The 15027-nt window shown below is 43.7% G+C and overlaps 1 protein-coding gene across 2 annotated transcripts; it reads right to left on the reverse strand.

The window, feature by feature from the left end:
* Window positions 1–898: 898 nt before the first annotated feature.
* Window positions 899–5580, reverse strand: LOC119316662 (putative GPI-anchor transamidase). Of its 2 annotated transcripts, none has more exons than XM_037591022.1 (10): window positions 5347–5580; window positions 4428–4469; window positions 4185–4329; window positions 3474–3703; window positions 3322–3379; window positions 2718–2795; window positions 2525–2613; window positions 1711–1792; window positions 1446–1625; window positions 899–1377 (listed from the first exon to the last, which is right to left on the reverse strand). In XM_037591022.1, exons 1-10 carry the CDS (start codon window positions 5544–5546, stop codon window positions 1240–1242), a joined length of 1242 nt encoding a protein of 413 aa, XP_037446919.1. In that variant the 5' UTR covers window positions 5547–5580; the 3' UTR covers window positions 899–1239. The 2 variants fall into 2 exon arrangements, with proteins under 2 accessions (XP_037446919.1, XP_037446917.1); XM_037591020.1 differs by having other exon boundaries at window positions 4820–5577.
* Window positions 5581–15027: the final 9447 nt, after the last annotated feature.

The raw sequence follows: 15027 nt of genomic DNA on the forward strand, positions 1-15027 counted from the left end.
GAAGAAGCACCAGACTTCCCAGTCTTATCAGAGGAAATGCCAATCTTCTCATTGTTTAGTGGTTTACAAATGAGTTTATAACTGCTATTTGCCGTTTGACAGAGTTCTATAGCATATACCTCATAATTCCATAAGTTATAATAATCGGCATGCCATAACCGCTCAAAACAAGAGATACATGATTCTGGCATTAACGTAATCAATAAAATACAGCATCCAACTGAAAACCCTGACATGACAAATAGCATAATCTTATGAATAAAGAAGCCTATCAAACATTTTCACAAAGGACGGTAATTTCTTAATGGCATGCCAACTAGTGGCATAGATACCACTGAGCACATGCAGGTGTGCAATGCTCCCTGATGGAACATAATCTATGCTCATCTCATTTGCCTTAGCAGCATGTCCACGGTTCTACTGGGTGCACAGCTTCTGTGCATACCGTCCTATGAGGCCCATGACCAGCTTATTAGTTCTGTACTTGAGCATAAAAAACACACCTTTCGGTTGTATTATGCAGTAATGAAAACAATAGCGACACTTCACATACAGAGCAATGCATACAAAGATAAAATTAATCATATATTATGAAAAAAAAATCTTCATACAGATATACACATTTGGCCTTAAGTAACCTCTAATAGCACATAAAGTAGGCATCAAGGCAAAAGTCGCTATAAGATGCAATGGACTGCATAGGGGGGTAATGGAGTTTTCCTTAAACTGAAAATTGTAGGTGGTAAATGGAGTAAATATTGTAATATATCTAGTCCAAATAAAAGACGACCTGCCAAGTGCTGAACAATTCCAGACTGAATGAAGTGTATTATCTTGGACTAAAAGAACACTCAGCATTTTAAGTTTGGGGTACATATTCATATCCAGATCTAGCCGAGGTCATCAAACTCCAGATTATATGCTACATGGAAATATTTTCAAGTAGCAATGAAATAATCTGACAGGTACAATATGTGATGCAGGAGCACAGATGCATAAAAATGACTACGAAACATATCGAGCTACGTATCCAAAAAGTAGAGGGTACCATGCGAAAACTACATACAACAATTTGTTCCAAACTGAATGGATGCTATGATTAGGTAAAAAGGAAATACAGAACGTTGACCGCCAAAGTGTCTCTCTTCTTTTCATTCTTCTTGGTCCCATCCTGTGAAAGTTAGTATGACTAAGTTTTTCTGCAAGAAGATGATGTGTTAAGAGCACACTTCAGAGTTCCTACATTGATAGCCAGGTTGAAATTGCCAGCAATATGCCCATAGTTCCCAGACCATACATCACAACAACATCAGAATTTTTGTCTTCCAGCTGCTCTAGCAGGACCTCTGTCCATCCATGGGACATTAATTGTGCCTCCTGGATGTTGCAATTCACAAAGTATTAGTCTCTCAAATAAATGAAATGCAAAACTTACTAAAACTCACATTCATCTCTTCTATGTTCGATCTTCTTGCACTAGCCTCATTCTGTGACATGACATGATCAAGTATATTATTTCCTGCAGAAAGGGGGAGTTCCGCGTCATGTGCAGCTAGAAAGCCTGTGTAGGCTGAATCAGTGTGGATAGTCTTCATGACTGATCCAAAGAAATTTGTCACTGGGACCTGGTCAAGGACAGGATAAAAGGAAAAGAAGGCTTAGTCGTGGACAACATAGCAGCCATTAGAAATAGATATATCTTTCCATTACCTCGTTTAATGCACGCTTGTAAAGATCCATTCGATAATATGCAGTAGACAGCAGCATAGAAGGGTCGTATGAGTTGAAAAGACTGGAACATAAAAGGCAAGGTTGTAACCACCCAGGTACATTGTGTGTAGAAACATAAGATTGAATCTAGTTGAGTGCTATTGCGCGTAATTAAGAATAGAGGACACAACTGACTCCTAATTCTTGTGAATACAGAAAACAGTCTGAATTAATTTTTTAAGTTCACTGCAATCTGATTAGCCTGCAGTTATTTCAATTATTTTATGTGAGTTCGAAAGAAAGCACATTAATATGCTTATCTCTCCTTGGTCGTAAAGCTTCGCTTTGCTTTCATTTACCGAAAATGCCATTGGAGGTGATAGCCCTGTTCATTCGTTCCCATGGTTCGATCCTTCCCAGTAAAACGCGGCGTGTTCGAATGATGATCGCTTTTAACTCGGACTTTCATGCTAGAATTAAGAACCCCCCTAAACAATGACAGCGTACCGAGCGGGCCCTACGTCTATCGGGGAGCTCAAATCCTCACTAGTTTCACATCGTATTACATAGAAATATGAAAACTGAACAAGAACATCAACTATATCTTAATATAGAAACAGTGAAGCAAATTGTACATCACAGTTAGATCATCATCTGGCATAACACAAAGTTTAACACCAAACAAAGAAAAGTAAATGACTATTTTTCAGGAGTTACACATCGCAGTAAGACCAGCACCTTCTCATATAGATAGTTGATGAACTTTCAACCGAGATACATAATTCAAGAGAAGAGCATGTAAAGTATAATTTACCTGTTCAATGAAGCCTTGCTATACATGTTCAGCTTCTCAAAGAAAGCAAGTGTATGGAAGGTAAATCTATCCACAACAGAAACACCAATCTGCCACCAGAAATGTATAACATTAACCAGTTTCATGACAAAGTAATAAGGTAAAATAAGTTTGCAAATACTATCTGAAATAACTGTATAGGGCATGTTCTCACGTCTGAGTCGAGATGGTGAGAGTAAGAGTTTTCCCCCTTCATGCTGCTACCAATCGCCAAAACACCAGGTGATTGAAGCTGTGGATACTAAATATATCAGGTACAGCCTTTAGATAGAGCTTTCAGATATACAAAAAGTCGAAAGGGTGAAGTCCACTCTAGCAGCGCAGATCATCGGCTGATTCTATAATTATGTGAACTATTATTCAAATCATGAAACACAAGTGGTTAGCATACCATATAGCACAAACACCATATGCAGCATTTGCCACTCCCATATGCCAAACAGCTATTTCATACTAAAAAGTGATGTACAGCAACAACGAATGTTACATAAGTGTATACTATGATATGGTCATATGAAAAATAAATTCAGAATGATGAACCCAGAGCTAACTGTGCCCAAAACAAAACAAAAAATGTGAAGAAAATTCATAGATGTACAACATGCTATAGTTTGCGCACTTGCTAACAATATAAGAACATTTGTGAAGGATACCCAAAATGTAAAAGACATTTTGAGCGATTACAAAATGAAATGGATAATATGTATAACAGTAATTCGGTATATGTCAAGACGAACTTGTAGCAACTTGAAACGAACCTGTGAAAAAAGAGTAGCAGCCTGGCAGGTATCTACCATTATCAACAACTCTTTAAATCTGAAAGGAAGGCCAAGGTGAAAGGTCAGTACACGAACCCAGAAACAAAGAGGCACAAGCCAACATCCAAATGTTGATGATTAAAAAATTCAACCTATGCTTCTCCTTCATTTGCTTTACTGCATCTGCTAAATCATGGCTCTGAAGTTCTTCGTTATCTTGGAACTTCAAAAATTCATCCCCGCCATGTCCAGTCATGTACAAAAGAATATGGCTTCCTTCATCACTTAAGAGACGCTTTGATCTTGGTACAGCGCTCTCATGTCTTCCAGTCAAAACTCGCAAAAAGTTTTCAACTGTAACCTCATAACCTCGGTAATCAACCTGTCATTAGAAAACCAAAAGAGTAATCAGCATAGCAAGATAAGATATTAGTTTTTAATAAGACTAGATTGCATAGCATTATGAGTGGACAACTTTAAGGATTGCCAGCTGCCACCTTTCATAAATCACCTAACTGACCATATTGAACTGTGTCGAGTGTCTTAAGTATCCATCACTTTGCAAAATTTGACCATCTTTTAGGAGGCGTTGTTTCATAATATTTTCAGTGGGAAAATCAGGATTGTAGGTATTGCAATATAACAAGGTGTCTACTTGTTGTAAAAGAGGTTAAGAACCGTAGAGGGTCATTTACAATGGGTATGCATGCTTTAATATCATAAACTATTTCGTAGATTTGGTACCTCGTTGGTATCAATGATACATGCACATCATGGGCTAGGGAAAATATTGCCAACCTGAGGGATTATCAAACTACAATGTTATGATTCAGCAACAATATTTTCAGAGTAAAGAGATTCACCTCAACATTGTCACCATAAAGATTAAGCTGGTGGTTCTCATTGTTGAACACTTGGGCAGGATAATTGTTCCGAGGATTACAAGCCATATCATCAGCCAACATAAGTATTATCCTCTCGTCAGGTATTCCCAATCTCTTAACAGTCCTGGAAAAAAAGGGTATATTTACTAATAAGGAATAACCTTTACATAGGACATAGATTCATATTTGCATATAACGGCATAACTATAATTAGTATACTACCTGTACAAAGACAGCGTGTTGGCCATATGTCTATAATTAAACCTGCATAACATTTGGATAATAGATCAGATTTAAGTGACAACAGGGATAAGCAGCGGGACCCAACATCAACCAGATAATATAAAAGCATAAGGACATATTCAAATGCTATTGGTAGATGGGAACAAAACTTCCGTATCAAAAGGAAAACTTCTAAAAAAATTAGCTGGCATTAACACAACTACAATTGTGTGCATATGTGCCTTCTTGGCGTTCTTCTTCTGTGTATTCAAGGAAAAACTACAATTGTGCAAGTGTTCATACCAAAATGTTTGTCAAAAGACACTTGTGCTTGCTGAACTTACATCACGGCTTAAATATTTTAAGTCATCATTATTATTAGTATCACATACCAGCCGAGAAAATGATAGAGCCACCCCTGCCGACCCTGGGAGGCTGCCCAGGTTCAGCCTGGATCCTCTGTTGAAGTCATTACAGGGAGGGAGAATTCGATAGAGAGCTTCATGGGCAAATGTTTCCCAGTGCGGTCACCATTAGACCTTGCTCAGGCTCTACGAACAGGCTGGCTCCACCATGATGACAACATTAAGCTATGTCGCAATCAGAAGAGTAAAGGTACTACAAAATGGATTCCAACCAGTGAGAAAAAATTAAATCACTCCATACACTGACATCGATAGAGTATACTACTTCGCAAACAGGGGATGGACAAACTCGTTGATACACAGACAAATTAATAAGCTGATTCATACAGCAATTGGATCCAGATACTTCTATCAATCGTGCGTACTTTTCAGCACTTACATCAAAACCCTAGCTTCTTTAGACCTCTCACTGCTACATTTAGCACAGTGAACCTGAACCCACTACAATTGCGTTGATCCACAGCAAATTTATGATGCGACAAGTAGGCAGCAACGAGCGGCGAGAGGTACAGACGAGCACGGCCCAGTTGTTGTTGTGCACGGCGGAGGGTGACGCCGCCGCCGGGGGCGCCGCGGCGGAGGAGAAGGTGAGGAGCACGAGCAGCGGTAGCATCTTGAGGAGGGAGATGACAGCGGGGTCCCGTCCGGCGAACGCCATGCTCGCCGCCGGAGCAGCGCGCGGGATCAGGGACATGCCGGTTGGGAATCTGGGGAAGAAATAAGGCCAACTCCACCGCGCGACCCTATCTTATCGGTGCGTCCGTTTGGGATAAAACAGACAAATAGCACGGCCCAACGCGCCGACTCAAACAGACAAATGTCCGGATTCCGTCCGTTTTCGACCCATCCCCGGTCCAAACTTGCGCTCGGTTTGGGGTGAAACGGACGCGCGCGGACGGCCTCAACGCACGGCTTTGTCCCCCCGTGGCCCGCCTGTCGGGGACACTAGCTTCCACCCTCTCTCCCCACCCTGCCATGCCGCCGGCACCGCCGCTATTCTCCGGACGCCTCCTCACCGCGCAGCCCCCCGGCCGTCCATACCAAACCACGTCTCGACATGACCACCACCACGTCTGCGCTTTCGCCGTAGTTTTGGTCGTCGATCGGAGGAGGTTTGGTCGTCGTCGTCTTTGCCAGTAGCAGAGGGGGCACGACCGCCGGCGACGTACCACGTCGGCCGCGGCAGATTCCGACGAGAGATCCAGAGTGGCCAGTAGCCGGCCGGCAACCATCCCTGCTGCGTCGAGGTGATCATCGCGGCCTCTTCGTTACCACGACCGCAAGGTGTTCGACATTTAGCCAACAAAGGTATGGACAGTGGAAACGAGTTTTTCTTCCATCACTTCCTTTGTTCATCGGACGATTCGTCGTCGGATGATGACGATCTTGTGGTGGCTGCACTGGTCGTTCACGACCATATTCAGCGGCAGCTTTCTCGGTACAGGGGGTCAGTCCCTGGCCGTGCTCCCAACCTGAACCGCAACAGGGAGAGAGGCCACGCCCTGCTCTATGCCGATTACTTTTCCAACACCCCGCTCTTTAAGCCGGATAAATTCCGCCGCCGTTTTCGAATGACAAGGCATGTGTTCAATCGTATCCGAAAGGGAGTGGTTGCTCATGACCCATACTTCGAGTGCAAGACGGATGCCCTTGGCAAGCTTGGATTCTCCTATTACCAGAAATGCACCGCGGCCATCCGCATGCTTGCATATGGAATTTCAGGCGATCTAGTGAATGAGTATGTGCGTATGAGTGAGACAACATGTCTGATGTCAATTACAAGTTTTGCCAGGTTGTGATCGAGGTTTGGCTCAGAGTACTTGAGGCAGCCAATTGTAGCTGATACAGAGAGATTGTTGGCGACCAACGCAGTTAGAGGCTTTCCAGGCATGCTTGGCAGTATAGATTGTATGCACTGGGAGTGGAAGAGTTGTCCATTTGTTTGGCAGGGCCAGTACAAGGGGCATGTCAACGCGTGCACTGTCATATTAGAAGCGATGGCTTCGCAGGATCTTTGAATATGGCATTCTTTCTTCGGCATGGCAGGTTCTCACAATGATATCAACGTGCTGCAGCGTTCCCCAGTCTCCGCAAGGCTTGCAGAAGGCCACTCCCCACCTGTCAACTTTGAGATCAACGACCACCAGTACAACAAGGGATACTATCTAGCTGATGATATATATCCTCAATGGTCAACTTTTGTGAAGACAATCTCGAAACCCCAAGGTGAGAAGAGAAAGAGATTTTCCCAAATGCAAGAGAGTGTTAGAAAGGATGTGGAACGTGCTTTTGGTGTGCTTCAATCCCGGCGGGGTATCGTTCGAAACCTTGCACTGTCATGGGATGAAAAGAAGCTTTGGGAGGTGATGACTGCTTGTGTGATCATGCACAACATGATCGTCGAGGACGAGCGTGATGAGAGTATCTTCGACCAAGGATTTGATTATCAAGGTGAAAATATTGAGCCCCTGCACCAAGACCCGGCCACATTTGAACAATTTGTGCAATTCCACCGTGAGATGCGTGATTGGCACAGTCATTTGAATCTTCAAAATGACTTGGTTGAGCACATGTGGGATCACATTGGCAACCAATAGACATATTGGCTCATTTTATGTTCAGTCAAGACAATTTCGATTTGGTTGTAAAACTTTTTTATTAAGGACAATTTCAATTGGGTTGTAAAACTATTTTAATTTTTAGACAAATATTTGCACGTGCAAATTAGTTTTGATGAGAATATAGGCATTTCTGGCCCTGACGGACGGGATGGGGCAAATGGATGCGCCCGCGCTCTGGGCGCACGGCCACCGCATCCCAGGACATGCTTGAACACGACGTCAAATCGCTACCCAAACGGACAGAATCCGGACAAAACGGACGTCCGTTTGGAGTCGCGCGGTGGAGTTGGCCTAAGAGGCTCGTCTCACGGACCCACCGCCACCGTCGCACGAAATGATGTTTCTTAGACTAGTAGTAACATAGACTAGTAACATGCATATGTTAATAGCTCTATAGTGGGAAATAACATATGTGTAATAACATGCAACACTTCATTTATTAGGCTATAAACTCATCTTGCCTTGATATGTGTGATGTTACTCAGACTAGTCACAGTGGGTAGTAACTTAGAGTAGTAACATGCATATGTTACTAGTCTATGTTACAACCTCCACAGTGGGTAGTAACATATGTGTTGTGTCATGCATCACTTCATTTATTAGGTTGTAGACTCATCTTTTCTTGACACGTGTGATGTTACAGTAACTAGCTATGTTATCACATACCTCTTTTTCTTTATTAATTACATGCTACATCATCTTTTTTGCCTAGATAAGTGTGATGTTACCACCTATATTACTCCCATAGTGGGTAGTCTCATACTACTAGTAACTAGCTATGTTACCACTTTCCTCTCTTTCTTCATTTATTGTTTGCCACATCATCTATTTTGTCTAGATATGTGTGATGCTACTACCTATGTTACTCCCATTGTGGATAGTCTTATGGCGGGTGCTACAAATCATCCGATTGATTTGTTACAAATATAGACGCCCCCAGAGCCGTTTGATCACACGCTCCCCAGCCCAGTCGCAGGATCAACCAACACACCACACATCAGTCCATGGCAGCAGCCCATGGCACTGCCGCGCAGCACTTACAGTGCCCGGCGGGGGCGCTTCAGTGCAATCCGGCGATGTTTCAAAGGCCACCCTGCGGCGCTTCATAGCAGGCACCTGAAGTCGTCGGTGATGTTTCACTACAGCTCGCGTTGACGCGACGAGCTCCATAGCAGCACACGACGCCATCGGTGATGATTCACTGCAGCGATGCAACGAGCGTCACAGCAGCATCCGATACCGTCGGTGATGTTTCATTGCAGCCCGCACTGACATGGTGAGCTCCAACGTAGCAACCCGTAGGCACCGCGAGATACCATAGAACCCTGTTAATCTTCAATCAACCATAGTACCAGACATGATTAAAACATGAGCAATGCTACATCTACGGGCTGGTTGTTACATATCCTACGTAATGGATGACATGGCAATGTTTAATTGAATATTAACTGGGGGCGTTTAGTTAGGTGGAAGAAAGATTACGTAGCATACGTAACAGAGTTACGTAGGTGTATCATTTTTGTTAAAACATCTACGAAAATTTCTGACTTATAGTTCACGATAATAGGGCGTGCGAGGTAAAAGAGAATGACGTGGCCGCATGAGCAATAGTGGCTGAGTGGGGCATGTATGGTGACGTGAATAACTGCACGTTTAGATAAATAATTAATGATGATGGATCTCTTAGGTTCTTAGGTACTCCCTCTGGTCACTTATATAAGATGTTTAAGCTTGTTACAGTGCTCTAAACAGTTTGAAACCAGTTGTCTAAATTGCTTTATAGTCTACTTCTGACTTTCTGCGTTTCGTTTTGTAATCTTTCTCTGCTATACTTGTTTCAATTTGGGCACAAAGTGATAATGTGATGGCCTCTACAGTGATAGTGTGATGGCCTCTACCGATTGCCGTTGTCGGCTTGCGCTCGCCTGTACCAACGTCTGGTCAAGTGCACCCATTAAAAGCATCTATAGCTGGATTTGGCAAATTCGGCCCCTTAAACGCCCGCGAATGTGTCCGGGCGCATCCTCGGGCACTGACCAGCCACCCCTCATATTTATCACTTTGCATCCGCGTATCTCATATCCGACACCTTATATCCATATTACACATGCAAATGTTAATCTATCTTACGTGATCAAACGACGGACACCAAAAATCAGCTGCAAAGGAACACAAAATCAGCTGCAAACGAACATTAACATACTTCACCACATCCAAAAGATCGTAGTTCGTCCCCGAACAAGTTCTTAAACTTCTACAACTAAAAACGATATAAACATTGAGGAGGAGGGAGGCCGGAATCACCACTTCCTCGTGGGCCTTTGCCCTTCCGGTCGCGGGCGCAGCTGTAGGTCCGCGGCTGGTGGAGGGTCTTGTCGTCCGACGAGGAGGTGCAGTTGTCGCCGTCGTCGGAGAGGACGATGAGCCCCTTCATCCGACGGACGTCCTGTCCTGCTCCGGCTTCAACCTTGCCACCCGAGCCTTCTATACCGCTGCCTCCTTCGCCTCGCACTCTAACTGCTCAATAGCAAGCCGGAGCCCCTTGGCATTCTTCCATCGGAGGCGGCGAGCGTCTGTCTCCACCGTCGTGAGGGAGTGGCGGTAGACCCATGCGAGGAGACACGTGTCCTCATCGGCGTCCGCATCCGTCCCGCGGTGGTGGCGTGCGGACTGCTCCGCCATGTCCCTCTCCCATGCACACTGCCTCTCGCAGTGCGTGGCGCGCACCTCCGGCTCCGGAGTGCATGTGCAGGCCGGCAGCGCAGGCACAAGCACCCAGCGATGGCCGCATGGAGGAGTGGCGGGCGCGGACTGTGCTCTCCTTGTGTCGCTACGCGTGGGCAGGAAGGGTCCAGCTCCGGGGTCCGCGCTGCAGCGACGCGGGAGCTGCGGCGACGCTCCAGATCCGGAGTTGCCGCTGGTCTCCACCTTGGACCGCTCCAGCACAATGCGGAGGGCAATCTCCTCCTCGTAGTTGAGCTTCGAACCAGAGTTGCTCATCTTGGTGGATGAGATCGAAACCGGAGAGAGAGAGGAGTGGACAGAGCGAGAGAGAGAGAGAGAGAGGGGGAGAGTGAACTAGGGTTTGAGCTCATCGCCCGGATTGGAGTTTTTTGTGGGGTCATTGGTGGGCCGGGCCTATCAGGCGAACGCGCCAGGGTGTGCCCAGGCCGTCCCATATCCGCCCTATATTTGAGTAGATATGAGGGATGCCGGTCAATCCGGGCGTTTGTCCGCGGTTTAAAAGGTCCGGTTGGGTCGAACTTTTTGACTGGTCAGTGACCGGATGACATGTCCGAGCGTTTGAGATGGGTATGATAGGCCCGGCTATAGATGCTCTAACAGATCAATTTCTCAAGGTATATGTACTCCTAATCTCTATTACGTCATGTGCTCAGGTCTAATGACTTAGTAATAGTAGTTATATGTTTGTAATTATATGTTCATGATTAGACGTAGAGATCTAATTTATCTTTTTGTGTGAAATATGCTTCTCTAGTTTAATATAAAGAACGACAATTGATTTTTCTGAACCTGATTCAATATCTAGGCCAACTCTAGTGAGAGAATATTAATCCATACATAACTTCTAGATAATCATATGGCTAAATTAGACCCATAATTTTCAAACATACATTTATCCTTGTGCTTATGTCTTACACAAATATTAGGTTGTTGCAAAAATGTGATGATGTTACATGAGCGTTGATATATACGGTCTTTGAAGATTGTCATATTTGCTCTCCCCGTCTTCAAATCCTGGCTCTGCCTTCTACTTTAAGGAGGCTTTGGGCGTTTCCCTCAATGCCACCGGCACCCATGCCGTTCCTCTGAGTCGGCTTCAGCCTCTCGAGCTTGTCATTACTTTTGGTGCAATATTTTTCTACCTTTGTTTTGGAGATTGTTGACAGAAACAGGTATGGACTGATTTGTTTGCTAGTGTATACAGAGAGAAAAAGTCCATACAAAATCGAAGAGAATGCTATCTCCGGTGCCAACTTCAAGGAACTTCACCGAAGTACATCTGCGCTGCAGAGAAGAACGAGCTATATTTGTTGAATTCATATAGACGAGAAGATTGATGTGAAGGAATTAACCCCTCAAAAGTTTACTGCTGAAGCGAAGCATATGTTTCGGTATGGCCGTCCGAAGAAATTGACTGCAATGAAAGGAAGTCGAAGATAAATTGAAGATGTCGTATTCTTTTCATCTTTCTTCTTCTATTCATTTGAGTCATAGGACCTCCGTACTATTAAGAGGGGTATAGGTTCTCGAAGCTTAGATCTGTTGTGATGCTTAGCCAAAACCTATCAAAGTTGTGAGAGAAATCTCTTTGTGTTTCGAGCAAATACTTGCCAGCAAGAGACTGTGATCTTCTTCGCTGCGAGATATTTGTCTCAGACCGAGGAGTTAGCATTACTTGCTCCGCAGGCAATGTTACCCTTGTGCTCAAATTCGACCGTTGGACTCGTGTCGTTCGGCCATTGGCTTCTCTCGATGTCTAATTTGCTCATTTCCCATCAGGGAAGGCTGCGGCTATAAATAGCCACCCACTTTGACATTGTTTGTTGGCTGCTTCGCTTGAGATTTTTGAGAAGATTGATTAATTTGAGCAACCCCTCTCCGAGCGATTTGAGTTTAAGATCCATCGAGAGAAAAATCAAGAGCCCAAACTTAGACAGTGGTTTAGCATCACAGTAGTTCTGAGTGAGAGTTCTTGTACCTATTACTCTTGAGAGCTATGCACTCTCTAGACGAATAGGTTACGGCTCGAATGTTGAAGAGTTGTTATCTTCACCGAGCTAGATCTTCAGCAACCAAGAGTGATTGTGGTTCACAAAGGTCGATTGAAGGTTTGGAGATCTCCGTCGGATTTCGGGTTCCGGCAAAACCCTTGAGGTTCGAACACTGGGGTGCGCACAAAGATCTCTCCCCCTCTCTAGCTCGCACTCCGTATGATCTCACGGCCTAGCTCGACGAACCCAAGGAACACGAGACACAAGAGTTTATACTGGTTCGGGTGCTACCTCTTGAGCACTGCGTTGGTTTTCCCTTGAAGAGGAAAGGGTGGTGCAGTAAAGCAGCGTAAGTATTTCCCTCAGTTTTTGAGAACCAAGGTATCAATCCAGTAGGAGACCACGCGCGAGTCACCTCGTACCTACACAAACAAATAAGAACCTCGCAACCAACGCGATAAAGGGGTTGTCAATCCCTTCACGACCACTTGCAAGAGTGAGATCTGGTAGAGATGATAATAATAAGATAAATATTTTTGGTATTTTTATGATATAGATTGAAAGTAAAATATAGCAAAATAAAGTACATTGGAAACTTGTATGATGGAAAATAGACCCGGGGGCCATAGGTTTCACTAGTGGCTTCTCTCAAGATAGCATAAGTATTACGGGGGGTGAACAAATTACTGTCGAGCAATTGATAGAAAAACGAATAATTATGAGAATATCTAGGCATGATCATGTATATAGGCATCACGTCTGAGACAAGTAGACCGAAACGATTCTACATCTACTACTATTACTCCACACATCGACCGTTATCCATCATGCATCTAGAGTATTAAGTTCATAAGAACAGAGTAACACCTTAAGCAAGATGACATGATGTAGAGGGATAAACTCATGCAATATGATATAAACCCCATCTTTTTATCCTCGATGGCAACAATACAATATGTGTTGTTTCCTTTCTGTCACTGGGATCGAACACCGCAAGGTTGAACCCAAAGCTAAGCACTTCTCCCATTGCAAGAAAAATCAATCTAGTAGGCCAAACCAAACTGATAATTCGAAGAGACTTGCAAAGATAAACCAATCATACATAAAAGAATTCAGAGAAGATTCAAATATTGTTCATAGATAAACTTGATCATAAACCCACAATTCATCGGATCTCGACAAACACACCGCAAAAGAAGATTACATCGAATAGATCTCCAAGAGAATCGAGAAGAACTTTGTATTGAGATCCAAAGAGAGAGAAGAAGCCATCTAGCTACTAGCTATGGGCCCGAAGGTCTGAGGTAAACTACTCACACATCATCGGAGGGGCCATGGAGTTGATGTAGAGGCCCTCCGTGATCAATGCCCCCTCCGGCGGAGCTCCGGAAAAGGCCCCAAGATGGGATCTCTTGGGTACAGAAGGTTGCAGCGGTGGAATTAGGTTTTCGTGGTGCTCCTGGATGTTTGAGGGGTACATGGATATATATGGGAGGAAGAAGTAGGTCGGTGGAGCAATGAGGGGCCCATGAGGGTGGAGGGCGCGCCCAGAAGGGTGGGTGCGCCCCCTACCTCGTGGCCTCCTTGATTGATTCTTGACGTCCACTCCAAGTCTCCTGGATCACGTTTGTTCCAAAAATAACGCTCCCAAAGGTTTCATTCCGTTTGGACTCCGTTTGATATTCCTTTTTGGCGAAACTCTAAAATAGGCAAAAAAACAGCAATTTGAGCCGGGCCTCCGGTTAATAGGTTAGTCCCAAAAATAATATAAAAGTGTAAAAATAAGTCCATTAACATCCAAAATAGATGATATAATAGCATGGAACAATAAAAAACTATAGATACGTTGGAGACGTATGAAGCATCCCCAAGCTTAATTCATGCTCGTCCTCGAGTAGGTAAATGATAAAAATAGAATTTTTGATGTGGAATGCTTCCTAACATATTTCTCAATATAATTTTTCTTTATTGTGGCATGAATGTTCGGATCCGAAAGATTCAAGATAAAAGTTTAATATTGACATAGAAATAATAATACTTCAAGTATACTAACTAAGCAATCATGTCTTCTCAAAATAACATGGCGGCCAAAGAAAGTTATCCCTACAAAATCATATAGTCTGGCTATGCTCTATCTTCATCACACAAAGTATTAAATCATGCACGGCCCCGATGACAAGCCAAGCAATTGTTTCATACTTTTGATATTCTCAAACTTTTTTAATCTTCACGCAATATATGAGCGTGAGTCATGGATATAGCACTATGGTGGAATAGAATGGTGGTTGTGGAGAATACAAAAAAGGGAGAACATAGTCTCACATCAACTAGGCGTATCAACGGGCTATGGAGATGCCCATTAATAGATATCAATGTGAGTGAGTAGGGATTGCCATGCAACGGATGCACTAGAGCTATAAGTATATGAAAGCTCAACAAAAGAAACTAAGTGGGTGTGCATCTAACTTGCTTGCTCACGAAGACCTAGGGCAATTTGAGGAAGCCCATCATTGGAATATACAAGCCAAGTTCTATAATGTAAAATTCCCACTAGTTTATGAAAGTGACAACATAAGAGACTCTCTTTCATGAAGATCATGGTGCTACTTTGAAGCACAAGTGTGGAAAAAGGATAGTAACATTGTCCCTTCTCTATTTTTCTCTTATTTCATTTTTAGTTGGGCCTTCGTCTTCTTCTCTTTTTTTGGCCTCTTTTCTTTCTTTCTTTTTATTTTTCGTACGGAGTCTCATACCGACTTGTGGGGGAATCATAGTCTCCATCATCCTTTCCTCACTGGGACAATGCTCTAATAATGAT

The sequence above is a fragment of the Triticum dicoccoides genome, chromosome 6A (assembly GCF_002162155.2).
Source record: "Triticum dicoccoides isolate Atlit2015 ecotype Zavitan chromosome 6A, WEW_v2.0, whole genome shotgun sequence".
Taxonomy (NCBI): Eukaryota; Viridiplantae; Streptophyta; class Magnoliopsida; order Poales; family Poaceae; genus Triticum; species Triticum dicoccoides.

Coding starts and splice junctions, on each gene's coding strand:
- LOC119316662 (XM_037591022.1), bottom strand. CDS start 5,546: ATGTCCCTGATCCCGCGCGCTGCTCCGGCGGCGAGCATGGCGTTCGCC. Junction 3,380..3,473: donor CAAATGAAGGAGAAGCATAG/GTTGAATTTTTT, acceptor CCTTCCTTTCAG/ATTTAAAGAGTTGTTGATAA. Junction 1,793..2,524: donor AGCAAGGCTTCATTGAACAG/GTAAATTATACT, acceptor TTTATGTTCCAG/TCTTTTCAACTCATACGACC.